The sequence below is a fragment of the Mycteria americana genome, chromosome 8 (assembly GCF_035582795.1).
Source record: "Mycteria americana isolate JAX WOST 10 ecotype Jacksonville Zoo and Gardens chromosome 8, USCA_MyAme_1.0, whole genome shotgun sequence".
Taxonomy (NCBI): domain Eukaryota; kingdom Metazoa; phylum Chordata; class Aves; order Ciconiiformes; family Ciconiidae; genus Mycteria; species Mycteria americana.
The window spans coordinates 18,862,969-18,876,572 of record NC_134372.1 but is presented as its reverse complement, the minus strand read 5'-3'; the positions used below and the strand labels follow the sequence as shown (position 1 = coordinate 18,876,572).

The window sequence follows — 13,604 nt, the reverse complement described above, 5'->3', positions numbered from 1 at the left end:
TTTGCGGGCTTTTTCCCCCTTTCCCAGCACCTTAAAGCATTAAGATCTGCATATTCGAAAAATGTCCTCAAATAGTTGATAGTTATGTATCATAGTTGTAACAGAAACACAAAAGATGAGAGTTTTTTTGTGTTTTATTTCTCAATAAAACCCCCCAAAATATCAATGGAAAATAATAAAAAAAAAACAACAAAAACAAAAACAGAAAAAAAGAAAAAGTAACTTAAGTCAGTTGGAAATTTACTGGGAGAAGTTTCCAAGGAAAATATACCCCCATTAACATTGTCCAGTATAGACCCAGGCATTTTGAGCCAAATTACTAGGTATACTAGCCCATTGTTGTCCTTCAGACATGATCTGAAACAATTAAAAAAAAAAAAAAGTTCAAAAACTAGTGTTTTAAAATAACCTAGCTGATATATCAATCTTGGAAAACAGAAAACTAATTAAAATTAATGTAACATAAAAAGATTTCATGGCAGAAAATAATTTAATTCAATAAGCTTAGCAGAAATAAACATTAAAATGCTGAGGGTTTTAAGATGTTAGAAAAAAAAAAAAAATCACTAAAAGGCAGCCAGACCATTAACATAATTTTCCTAAGCTTCAAATATTATGTCGTGAAGAAACAGGTATCTTTTCACACCTGCATGTTGGAAACTCAGCACAAATATAAGTACAACACTGGTGGAAATCCCTTTCAAAGCAGAGTCATTCTTTTATTAACCAGTCTCTAGCTCTAACTACAATGGGAATACTTTTTATACTCTCTGGTTACCTAAGTCAGTTCAACCTTGTTCTGTGCTTAGCCTTTACTGAGTACCTTTATTGCTTCTAAGACTCTTGCCTGATAATTTTCTTCGGTACTTCATTCTTTGACATATCTTTTTGGCTTGTTATATGAAAACTCTAGAATTTATAAAAGCATTCCAAGATCCATCAGCTTGATTCATAGTCTGGGCTTTTAGCACTGCTGAAAGCCTGGAGATACACTTTCACTAAGCTTCCATTTCATTTGGGTATGCCCTCACATGACTCTCAAAGTCTTAGTGCAGCTGTAGTCATTCTTTGTTCTCATCCAACTAATTGTATCATTTTGAGATATCATCATATGAGAAAACAATTTGATATAGATTTGTAAAGTATCTGCACAGTTAGAGAATTACAAGTTTTTAATGCCACTTTTTTAAACTTTTCTATTGTGGCTGTCAATGTCCTCTTTATGAGGTCACAACATGTCTCAATGCCCTCACCCCAAGATTTCTACTGAAATCTTTGAGTATCATATGAATAAATTACTCAGGTGTGGCAAAATTTATATTCATTTTTTGTTTCTAATATTTCATGTAAGTACTGAATGTTTCACATTGTTACGTACAGCATGGTGAGGTAGCAGAAAGGAAAGACTTCTTGTTTATGTTTGTTCTATTGCCCTATGAGTTAACTAGAGACATACTAAAAATGAAAGATTGCTCATGCTCTGAGAGTAAGCGCACAGGCTAGTGAGACAAGCATGCAGAAGAGTGCAGATAAGAAGACATTTGAGAAAAGCAGGAAGCAAGTCTAAAAGAGACTTTTCCAGGTGCTAAGGAAAAATTTGTGTCCTAGTAAGATCTAGCTTCAGACAAAAGAAACCTCAGCATAGTATTGTCGAGGTGGGAAAAATCTACCACAAGGTTCTAGACAAGCCATCAAGAGGCACAGAGAAAACACTAGAAAACTAGGAGATCTACATTGAAATAAAGCTCTGTTGCTTTACACAGATATAATTATTAAAAGCACTGTAAAAATGACAGAGAATTCACCACTGTACTAACACAGCAAATTTTCATGTTTTTCTTTCACACAGAATTTAACACAGCTTTCAGTATATGAATAACTCTGTTTTCTCCCTGGAGTGTTTCTGTGTAATTGAAAGCTTTGGCAGACTGGGATCCAGATCATCCCATCAGAGAACTGGAAGCCTTTCATAGTAGAAAGAATTACTATAGTATTTTACATGCAGTACTATCAGATAACTGCAATGAAAGATATTTTTCCTTACTTAAATATATCCTCATCAAATAGTTCAGCCTTGAGCTGAAGAAGCCAAGCCCAAGACTACATATAACAAAATAGTTCTTTCCTTTAGGAGCACCAAGTAGGTTGTGCATATCTTCAGACTTATGTTTTAGAAAGGACAATTCTTTCAGTTGTAGGGAACATGACATTCTAACTGAAAACATGTTACTACATGTATTTCCTTCAAGTAGGTCATGATTAAAACTCTCCAACCAGAAAAATTACTCAGCATTTCTCAAAAACAAAGGCCAAACATTCTCCATTTTTCTCCAGAATATTTGATATTCTTCATTTTTGTCCTGAGATTCAGCTAAACAGGACCAGCAAATGTCAAAGATCAGTTATTCCAGTATATAAGCCAATCAAATGTTTTTGCCCCTAAAATCAAGAAGTGCAATTATGTTAAAACAGCTTCTTAAAGAAACAGATTTATAAGCTACATAATATGTAAAAATCTCTATTTAAAAATCCTTAGATCTATCCCTGAGAGCAACCTAAAAAAAAAAAAAAATCCACATTCTATTCAAATTTAGAGTTTTAAGATAACTGACAGATGTTACATGCTCGCTACCCATTCACTGTAGAATTTCTCAGGTTTCACCTTGTCACAGCAATGAGTACAATTCTATACCGAGACAGAAGAACTAGCAGGATTACTCAACCAGTATTCATCACAGACAGCAGGAAGCCATGCATCCAAGCCCAGATCTACTGGGCCATGCTGATGCTGCAAACTGCTCTTTAGACAGAAGACTGAAGTGGGCTGTTGCTTCTTTCAAGGAGCTTTGAAGCACTGTCTTGAGTGGCCTAACTTCTACACTCATCACACAAAAAGCAAAAAAATAGGTGCAGAAAATTAGGCAATACAGATACACTCCTCTTTTCTCTAGAAGGGGCAGGGAGGAAGGAGCAATTTAAACCACTTCACATTTCTCAGACCAAGTCAAAATGACAAAACCATGGCTGTAAGTGCGCGAAATCAAAATTGTTCATATGATTATAATACAGCACCAGATAGATATGCTTCAAATAGAAATACTTAAACACTTCACAGGAGGTTGACGTGTGTCGTGGTTTAACCCCAGCTGGCAACTAAGCCCCACACAGCTGCTTGCTCACTCCCCCCCAGTGGGATGGGGGAGAGAATCAGAAGAGTAAAAGTGAGAAAACTCGTGGGTTGAGATAAGGACAGTTTAATAGGGAAAGCAAAAGCCACGCACGCAAGCAAAGCAAAGCAAGGAATTCATTCACTCCTTCCCATGGACAGGCAGGTGTTCAGCCATCTCCAGGAAAGCAGGGCTCCATCACGTGTAACGGTTACTTGGGAAGACAAACACCATCACTCCGAACGTCCCCCCTTCCTTCTTCTTTCCCCAGCTGTATATACTGAACATGACATCATGTGGTATGGAATAGCCCTTTGGTCAGTTTGGATCAACTGTCCTGGCTGTGTCCCCTCCCAGCTTCTTCTGCACCTGGCAGAGCATGGGAAGCTGACAAGTCTTTGACTAGTGCAGCAACAACTAAAACATCCCTGTATTATCAACACTGTTTTCAGCACAAATCCAAAACATAGCCCCATATCAGCCACTATAAAGAAAATTAACTCTGTCTCAGCTGAAACCAGGACACCGTGATACACAAGAACTTGGATACAAGTGTGTACACGCAATGCAACAGCATAGGCGACTTCTCCAGCTCAGCACCAGGTATAGCATATTTTAAGACAACTGAGTAGGAAAGTAATGTTCATGAAAACATGAATAGCACTGTTTTAAACGAACATAGAACGGTTAAAATATTCTGCTGTCTGGACGAAGGGGAAAATTGAGAAAATACGTTGCTATTTATTGTCAGTGAGATGCCTACATGTAAAAGGTCATTGCTGAATGTGAATTTGCAAACCTGTATAGTATGCATATGAGAAACATTAATAGCAGTATAGGACTAACTCCAGCAGAACTGAGCAGCGTGTAGTCATCCAGTATTTCAACAGAAGTTGGCAGTGAATGTTTCATCTCAGTGGTGTACTGAATAGGCTCTACACTGCTCCTCAAAATAATTGCTTCAGATCTCAGAGTCTTCATTTAAGAGACACTTCCCATAATGTTCTCAGAGAAAACTATAAATTTTTCAGTAGAAACAGCAGTCCTGTTTTCTGATGAGTAGAAGGAAAGGACTACTACATTAGTACTATTTCTTAATTATCTTTTTAATAGGAGAGTCAAATAAGAGGGAACCTTATTTTTTCTTTAGAGGCCACAAAGAATTTTGGTTCGTTAGGAGTACTCTGGGATCCAGAACAATTCTTTGTCCTATTACTTGCAGGTTTTGCTGCTCTAATATTAGCTCTTTCTCTGTAATTAAAGTACAAATTAAAGATTGCCAGCGGAACAGCACATACTATACCAATACTAGAGAATAAAGAACTATCATTGAAATATAGAGAAACAGAGAAAAAAATACTCTAGCTGGTCCAGGCTGAAAAAGAATTTTAAAGGGCTCAGAATTAATTTCTATGTGTAAGTAGTATGTCTATTAGTGTATATATGTGTATTAGTAACATGGGTAACATAGGTACATGGCAGTTTCAGGACAAGGCAATATTAAGCAAAAACATCCAATCCAGTCATGTTCTAGAGCTGAAGTCTGTGGACTTACTGCAGTAAGACAGAAATCTGTGACTATTGTGCAAGTTGAACACCAGTTAAAAATCATCCACCTCTTAAATCCTTCCTAGTACTTATTCAGCAGGTAGAGAATTGATTACTTCTCTAAGAGGTAATAATTTCACAGACGCTGGATCTGAACAAAAAAACCTCTTCCCAAGCATCTTTCCCGCAGTTTCTCAACAAGCTGCAAAAAAGCCAGTTGCTTGAACCAAAATAAATAAAAAAGCTGGCAGAAATATAAAGAAAAGTTTTAAAGTGTCTGTGCCAAAATTAAGCCCTGGAAAGGGTATTTCTCCTCTAACTTAAACAGAGTGTGCCTAATTGTCATTGGCATCAATTTGGCTTTAAAACAACCTGTTTATCTATCTAACAGAACCAAGAAATCTCCACATCTCTGAACACACTTCAATAGCAAACCACAAATCCTCTCCATTTTTTATACATGAATCTATCTGAAGCACCAAGCCATACAAACCTGGTTTCTGCTAATGGGATGATCTCTCATCCTTCTGAAATCCTTATGCATAATAAAATTTCAAGAACTGAGAGTAAGAAATATGGGTATTTACAGCAATTATAAATCACATGCACCAGAGGAGCTTGCTGAGAACACCTCTATTCACTCATTTAATAATGTTTTACAGCTGTTAGCTCAGAAAGATACGAGACTCCAATACGTTCACTAAGAATAAACATCTACCCTTTAACTCTATCAATAACTATGTAAGCCCAAGAACACATGAGAAATGTAAAAAATATTTTAGGAATGTCAGTTCTTCACAGTGGTTATTTTTCTCACAATAAATATTTAGAAAGGTTAGTTTCCTGAGAAATTTGGTAATATATAATTAACTATTCACTGCTACTTCTGTGAGATATTCTGTATTGAAAATAGGAAGTTTTGGTTTATCACATGTTTGTTTTATCACTATGTCACAAGGAAGGGAAATAATGAAAAATTTAGATTAGAAAGGACCCCTAGAGGTCATTTAATTCTACCTCCTACTTAACTGAGGGCTGACTTCAATGTCATGTCTTGTTGCTCAGAATCTTTTTCAGTAAAATTTTGAAAATTTTGATAAAGATCCTGCAACCTCTCTGGACCCCTATTCCAGTGCCTTATTGCTGTCTTTGTGGCAAAAGTTTTACTTAAGTCCAAATAAATCACTCCGGAGAGCCTACACTCACTTGTACAGGAGCCATTCCTTTTGTTCTTAATACTTTGGATTTTACTTTCTGTAAGCAGAAAAGCCCACACAGCACATATTTACTAGAAATAAACTGACCACATGACATTTTAATGAGTTTTCACACAGAGTATTTTTAATTACCTTTTTGAATTCTCCAGTCCTTTGATATTCACACACCATCATGTCAAAGAAAATTGGGATTGTGGCTTTTCTTAGTTCAACTTCTGGAATAAGAGTCATTTCCAAGATGGGTCCAACCATCCCCGGAATAAAGCAAATTTTATTCTGGCCTGAAACAGAAACACAAATTGAGTATTTGACAGGAGAGAAAAAAAAAATTTTTTTTAGAAAACATTTAGGACATGCAATCATTTAAAACAGTGTTTTAAACCATCTATGTTGGTAAAGTCTTACAACTTAGTCATTCATCTCTATTCCTTCTCAAAAGCTGAAAGCATGTTAATGGATATACTCTCATACTAAGATGCCAGAATTCAGTGCCAGAAGTAAGCCTGTATGCCAGCTGAGTTGACATTTTCAGTGAACATCTGTTTTTCAGCTTTTGACATCTCCTTTTAAATACTCAGAGTAGAACGTAATAAAAAATCCTAAGATTACCCCAAATTTTCTCAGTAGGAGAGTGCCACATGGTAATGCCACATGCTGTAACCTTTCTAGCTTATGAAGGAGAAAAACATTACTTGCATTCATTTCTGAATAACATCAAACATTGCAACCAATAAATCAAACCAACCACTGCATCAAACATTGCAAGCAATAATAGAAACACTATCTACACAACTCAACTCCCCAAACCACACAAAATTATCTTGTAGCACAACTGTTACATCAGCTGCCAACGAACATCCAAATCTGCAGAAAACTCAACCAGGTCCAAGATGTTCTTCAAATGCTGCTTGTTTCTTGGGGAAGAAAAACATTTGATATGTGGAGCAGACCACCAGCAAAATCCAATGACCTGCATAACAATGTCAATATTGCCTAAAGCTTGTAGGGAGATACAAATATTCTCGTAAACAAATATGACTAGACTTGTTCCATAATGAAAAAGTATTCTGATTCTGGTTTTCCTCTCATATGGGCGCCATACTAATGTAACTCTAAGCATAACTGAACTATGACTTCAACACCTTTATGCAACATTATTTTTTCTTCCACTCATGTTGATTAAAATCATTATTAGTCCTAATTAAATCGGTAATGTCAGTAAGATTGAAAAGAATCTTATGACAACTGAGTAACTTCCAATACCTATATGTATTAGACCTCACAGGTCTATAATTTTTGAAAACCACAGAAATTCATGTACTAGATAGCTATCCATTCACCACTCAAAATCTTCCTTCTCCCAAGCAATCCTCTTACATGAATAGAAAAGAGAGAAACTTTTAGATAAACTATAGCAATACCTATTGCTTGAGCAAGAGACTAATCTTACACTTAAAAACAAAAGACCTTAGCACACAACTTTAAATAAATAAATACATAAATAAAATTAAAAAATAAAAAAAAAAAATTAGAAGGCTTTTTGAAGACTATCATGCCATCAGCAACTGTTATTTCCGTTTCAGGAATCAAGAGTAACATCTCCTCAAACCTCACAATGACCAACTGACTGAAATGGACAAAGGGAGATAATCTGCCCCAGAGAACAAGGCAATTCAATTTATAATTTGAAAGGCACTCTAGAGGTCACAGTATGAGATTCTTTGACACGCATTTGCCTGTTTCAGTCTTGCTGTATATATATCCGTCAAACATGCATTATACTTAAGATGCTCCACTGCTTTTCAGAATGGAGATTACTTTTTGTTAAAGCCACAGGAGGAGCCTGAAAATTATGGAAAATAAATGGAAGGGGCATTTATTATTAAGTGAGAATTATTACGTATTAGTTTGAAACATTTCTCAATTGGTATGCCTCATTGCCTTTTCCATTGGGTGTAACACAATATTATTTAAATAAAGTAATAATGCATTGGGATATTAGAAAACAACCCTTTGGTCTTCAACATTATGCTAGACAAAACTGTTAAAGGCCCTTAAATCTTTATAAAGCCATTGTGTTTGCTGTTTTTAAGATGGACTCTCAGATTCAGCCTGAGTAGAATGCAAACAGCAAACCTCAAATACACACAAGTGGAAGAGTGTTTCTGCAAGATTTGTTGTACTTCGTAGTAAAGTGAAAACTTGGAATTTTATTTTAAGGAACAGATGTTAATGGTTCTAGAATCAAGAGCTCATTTGAAAATTATTAATTTCTAATTTACACCTATCAGTATTAAAAAGGATGATGGTGTCAAACTAGAAAATTAATGACTATGCTGAAAACAGGTTTGAGAGTTCACCAATTAATCAGCAAAAGTATAAAATCCTTTAAAATCATGACTACATCTTTTTGATACATCAGACTATACTGATGTACTAACAAAAATTTTTCTACTAAAAATACTAAAAGAAAAAATTTAAGAAAAGAAAGATTGAAAGGGGTATATATCACCAGAAGGAGTATGTGCAAGGTGATGAAAACATTTAAAATATCCAAGCAAGCACTGATACGCTGGTACACCTAGGAAACTAGAAAGTTTAATAGAGATCATAAATAAATTTGACATGTCCTAATAGAAGAACTTTAGAAAAATTTTCCAAGATAAAACAAATATTCTACATAAGTTCAGTTAATAAGAAACAATCCCTTTCAATGCATTTTATTTAAATCATAGTTGGCTTCCTTGTGTAATAATATAGGGTGATATCATGGCCTCTCCACAGCTTATTTTACCTTGCAACATTGCTGTGTCAGAGATTCAAACACACTGCAAAACTTACTTGACCAATTCAGGGGTGAGAGGAAAGTGGAATGTGAACACACTAAAAGGAGAAACATGGAATTACTTTTGCCTCTACAGCAGGCATTGACACCCCACCAAGGGAAGAAAACGTCCCCATTTTGAGATAATGTTTCTTTGCAATAAATATGGTATATCAGGGAGACAGGGATGTGTGCTGCACTACATTGTATTTATGAATAAAACAGTAGATTATATGGAAGAGGAAAGCATACAACGCACTATCCACATTAATACTGTATGTTGATTTCTGTATGGAATAAGCTGGATGCTTTTTCCATGCTCAAAGCTGAAGAGCTATCCTTCAGTGATAACGCTAACACTATTCCACTGGATGTTTCATTCTGGTATAAATTTCTGAATAATTTTTTACTCTTTAACTTAATAGGGCCTTCAAGAGGCTTTTTTTCCTCAATATATCTTGACAATGCCTTGCTGGAATTTTTGCATAAGTAACAAAACATCCATTGGAAGAGAAAAGGAAGACGGATCTCTCCTTCCCCACCTCAGAGAAGCTAAGGCTCAAGTTCATCTTCAAAATCAGTCACAAAAACCATCTTCATATCCTACAAGATAGCTTAATTGTTGGGTTATTGCCTATTTGGTGCAAATCATAAACTGGAGACTTCATCAGCCCACAGAAAGAAAATAATATCCTTCTATCAACAGAAGCTTTCCTGCAAAGTCTAATTGAAATAAAAACTTTTAAAAAATTTGCCTCAAAATTTAAAGAGAAAATTCCTCAATCAACTCACATACAGAGTGAACAGCATGTAAAAACCTGGTTCATCTGTACACAGTTACTTTGCTTAGCAGGTCCTTGAGATCAATAAATTGAGTAGCTATGAGGTTCTTAACATTCTTCATATTCTGCTTATGACTACTTGGTATTTAGTTCAGAATAAATTCTGCCTCCCATTCATTCCCAGCCAATCAGTTTAAATCTTGCCTTGTATTCATGAAAGTGACCCTTTTTATTCAAGTTTTATTCAAGTATCTTCAGATTTTTGATAGTATGGATATATTTTGGCTAAAATTTTAATAACGCAAAAAATGTTGATACTAGTGGGAAAAAATGCTCTTTTATTGCAGGCACTGAGAAGATTCCACACCATTCTTAAAATATAAACTTCTGATACATAGACACTACACAAGTTTTCCTGGATGAAATGACTGCATTTTAGCTGAGTCAGAACAATGAGGACCTCAGGAGAAAGGGAAAAATGCAATTAGCTTATGCTCAGCACTCCACTGAAATGGCACATAGGAACAAAAGAACAGAACTGGCTTGTGGCCAAGAGATCTCAAACAGACAGAATGGTTGTAAAGCCTTTTTCTCTGTCTTCTCTCTGTTAATAAACTGATGAAGTCTAGTCTTTTTATGATTAACTGTCTGAAATTTGACACTCAGATTGCATTTCAAAATATAATCATAGGTATAATCATAATTGTCTTCATTGTATATTTCAAAAAACCTCTATAATACATATTTTCATAGAACAATACATTGTTGTTCCCTTTATTGTGAACTCTGAAAGGAGCAGTAGCAGAACATGGCTGTACAACAAATGTAAAAACATTTTGGAACTTTAATCCACACAGATTCCAAATCTGAACCTACTAATTTCTGGGACTGTAGATTCAGACTGAGCAGCAACCTCAGGGAAAACTTATCTGGTTCTCAATTTCAGCAAAATAAGGTTTCTGAAATCTTCTGATTTCAGCCGTCTTTGAAATCTGAGAGAAGGTTGTGAGTTCTCTTAGAAATAAAAAATAAGGAGTAGTCAAACGGTATCTCATGTCAGTTCCAAGCTTAATCGCAGGAGTGAAAACATATTTTAAGTTCAAATAGCAGAAATATTTACAAAAGCACTTTATGTCAGATATTTTTCAATGAAACAAGCAATATGCTATGGATTCAGTTGCAATTCAGTTCATTTGCCTCCTCACCAAGTTTGTACCACATGTCACGGATAGCAAAGCCAATTAAACGTCTCATATCTCCATATCTAGGAAAAAAAAAAAAAAAGAAAGGTATTTTTATCATTATCTTTATCATAATCTTACTACAAAATTAAAGACATAAGCGAATGTATACATTTGTACTTACTTGTTCTGGATTTTGTTGTATTTTGCATGGGAAAAGTTTTCTAGCTGTAGTGAATCTTGGGTAATAAAAGCCACAGCCAAATGAAAATAGTTGTTCCACAGCTGTAAATTGAATATAAGAAAATTATAATAGTTTTGAGAAAAGCAGGAATAATATTAAGCTATGCATAAGGCTGAACAGTTTATGAAACCAAACGATGCAAGCAATATGAGATTTTTATATTATGCAAAGTTGTACATCATTAGAATTATGCAATTAGCAGAAAAGCAAGAAAGATGAATTTTAATAACCACTACTACACATTTGTTCTTAATAACACAGCAGCTGGATAAATATTGCTAAAAAAAGATTCATATGAGATTCATTAGCTAACAACATTAAACCATGAACCATAGCAGGACTAGTGAAATACATTACATGCCAGTGAATCTTAACAGCTTGGAGCTACCGGCATCCAATGTAATTACACTGTATTTGAGAAATACTTCAAAAGGCATCTACTATCTTCTCTTTGGATTCTAATTCAACAGCAGTATGTGTGAAATTCCAATATATTTTGTTAATAGCTCTCTACATGAAACAAGGACAAAATACATCCCTAAATAACTACTAATAGTACTGAGTCATGTACTTGAACTAGAAGAAAACCCCTTATAGTTCCAGTGCACAGCCCTTCATTTCTGAAAGCAAATTATTTGTTCTCCAGACAATCAAAATGAAGTACTTCTCTCACATGCTAGAGATGGAAAGGGAAAAAAGAAACTTTACTAGGAAACAGAAATTCAAGGAAGTAAATACTATTTTCAGAAGCTTCTAAGCAGTCAGCAATGGCTTTAGACACTTCTTTTAAAAACGTAGCTGCATCTAAAAATATGTGTGGTAGGTATCAGTGAGACAGTAGAAAGGCAGTGGTAAATGTATTCAGTGGTAATTTAAAGGATGGAAACAAAACATATAACATTATTACAGAGCTCTTAATTTTGTATGGTGAAATACAACCCTAGGTTGGGAATCCACACTAAATAGCCTAGAAATACAATGTTTCATCAAAAACTTAGGTGACCTCTGTCCTTTAAACCTGGAAAACTCTCTTGTGCACAAATAACCAGGAAAAACGGATACCAACACACAAAACCACACCTCAAAATACAGACATTTCCTATAATAAATAAAATTCTCAAACGTCCTCTATAATGTGAAGAAGATCCCACATTTAATTTATTCCTCCCTTCGAGGCTCAACTAAAGCTCTCCTTAGCAAACTTGCTTATTTAAAAGCCCGTAGGAGAGCTGTTTCTGTCTAAGTATTTACAGTTCAGAGAGCATAGTTATCCCTGGTGCAGATACACAGACTCAAGTAGCATTTCACTGGAGACAGTTATTAATCTGTTACATATTACATCATTCAAAGATGCTCTGAATTCACCCAAACCAATCACAGCCTTATTAAAAACTACATTTGAATATGAGCACTAGTAAGGCAGCAGCTTTTTTTCCCCCTTAATACCAACATTTAAATTATGTCCACGTCTAATTTTTGACAGTATACTAATAGTACATACTAATTCAGAACCTTTTTCCCCAGGATAAATGTTATTTATGTCCTGAAAGGCCTGTTTTCCCCCCTTATCAAAGATCTTAAAAGATTAATTTGACCAATTTAGAGTTTTCAGTCCCTTGAGAAGCTGTATTTATTGATGTGTAGGGAATATACTTTGCATCCGTCAATTACACCAGTAAAACGGAAAATTTCTCAAATCATTCTAGATTATTGGGAGAAAAATGAAGCCTTATTACTACAGTTAATGGTCTATTTATTAACTTAATAATTCCAAGTTCAATGCCACCTTTGTCAGAGACACACCCTAAAGACTTAATATCCTTTTTTATAAAATACATTTCCTTTCGTCCTCAGAGTACCCTACAATGGCTGATAAAACATGATCCTTTGCATTTCAATAGCATATTCAAGTTAAGGACTTGCTAGCTTTTAAGTACCAAAACTAACTTGAAAACCTTGTGAGGCAAAGTAATCTCTCAAAAGTAAAAAATGGCAAAAGCCAATAGAAACTGTTTTTAAAATGCAAAAAAATATGCTTATGAGACCTGTTTTGTTTTCTCTTAAGCCCACAATAACATTCCAAGATGTCTTGCATTTGAACATTCAGTTACCTAGCATGTGGCAGGGCTGAAGTGAAGTAGCACAGTGACAGGAGAGGACCAGAGCTCTCGTGCTCTGATTTGTGTGATACTCGTGCACTTTGCTGCTTGTTGACATGAACTCCAGTGCTGAGTTGTCAGCTAGGGACAGAGTACTGGGAGACAAAGCTAGAGCTGAGAAGTGACCCTTCTCTGTAATGAGTTATCAATTATTCATTGCAAACTCCTACTGTGATGCAGCATCTAACAGTAACAACACAGGCTGGCCTAGTATGTTGTAACACTTCAAAACATGCTGACTGAACTGGCTGAGCATGGTGTTAACCACACGACCTGAGAGGGCTTCACATCTGTCAATGCCCCTCTATATAAGGGCTAAGGGAACTTAAAAGAAGAGGATCTCATTCCATTTTTTTTCAGAAAACACGAGGTGCCTTCCCCCTAGGAAATTTGACAGCTGCCGTATTGGAAAATGTGGAAGTAATTTAGTAAGAAATTTCTAGCCATCTCACAACGAAGAGGAGGTCTGGATGATTTTTCAG

General features: G+C 35.3%; 2 protein-coding genes across 3 annotated transcripts in view; both read right to left on the bottom strand.

The window, feature by feature from the left end:
• The window catches only part of SPDL1 (spindle apparatus coiled-coil protein 1), a 367,882-nt gene that overhangs the window by 145,764 nt on the left and 208,514 nt on the right, over positions 1-13,604 (bottom strand). The gene's annotated exons all lie outside the window — the stretch shown is intronic.
• DOCK2 (dedicator of cytokinesis 2) overlaps positions 1-13,604 on the bottom strand; it is a 221,710-nt gene that overhangs the window by 43,431 nt on the left and 164,675 nt on the right. Inside the window, exons 31-33 of the mRNA XM_075511018.1 lie at positions 10,904-11,004; positions 10,744-10,802; positions 6,065-6,213 (exon numbers count right to left, since the gene is read on the bottom strand). Coding sequence (XP_075367133.1) covers positions 6,065-6,213; positions 10,744-10,802; positions 10,904-11,004 — 309 coding nt within the window. The remainder of the gene's footprint in view (positions 1-6,064; positions 6,214-10,743; positions 10,803-10,903; positions 11,005-13,604) is intronic.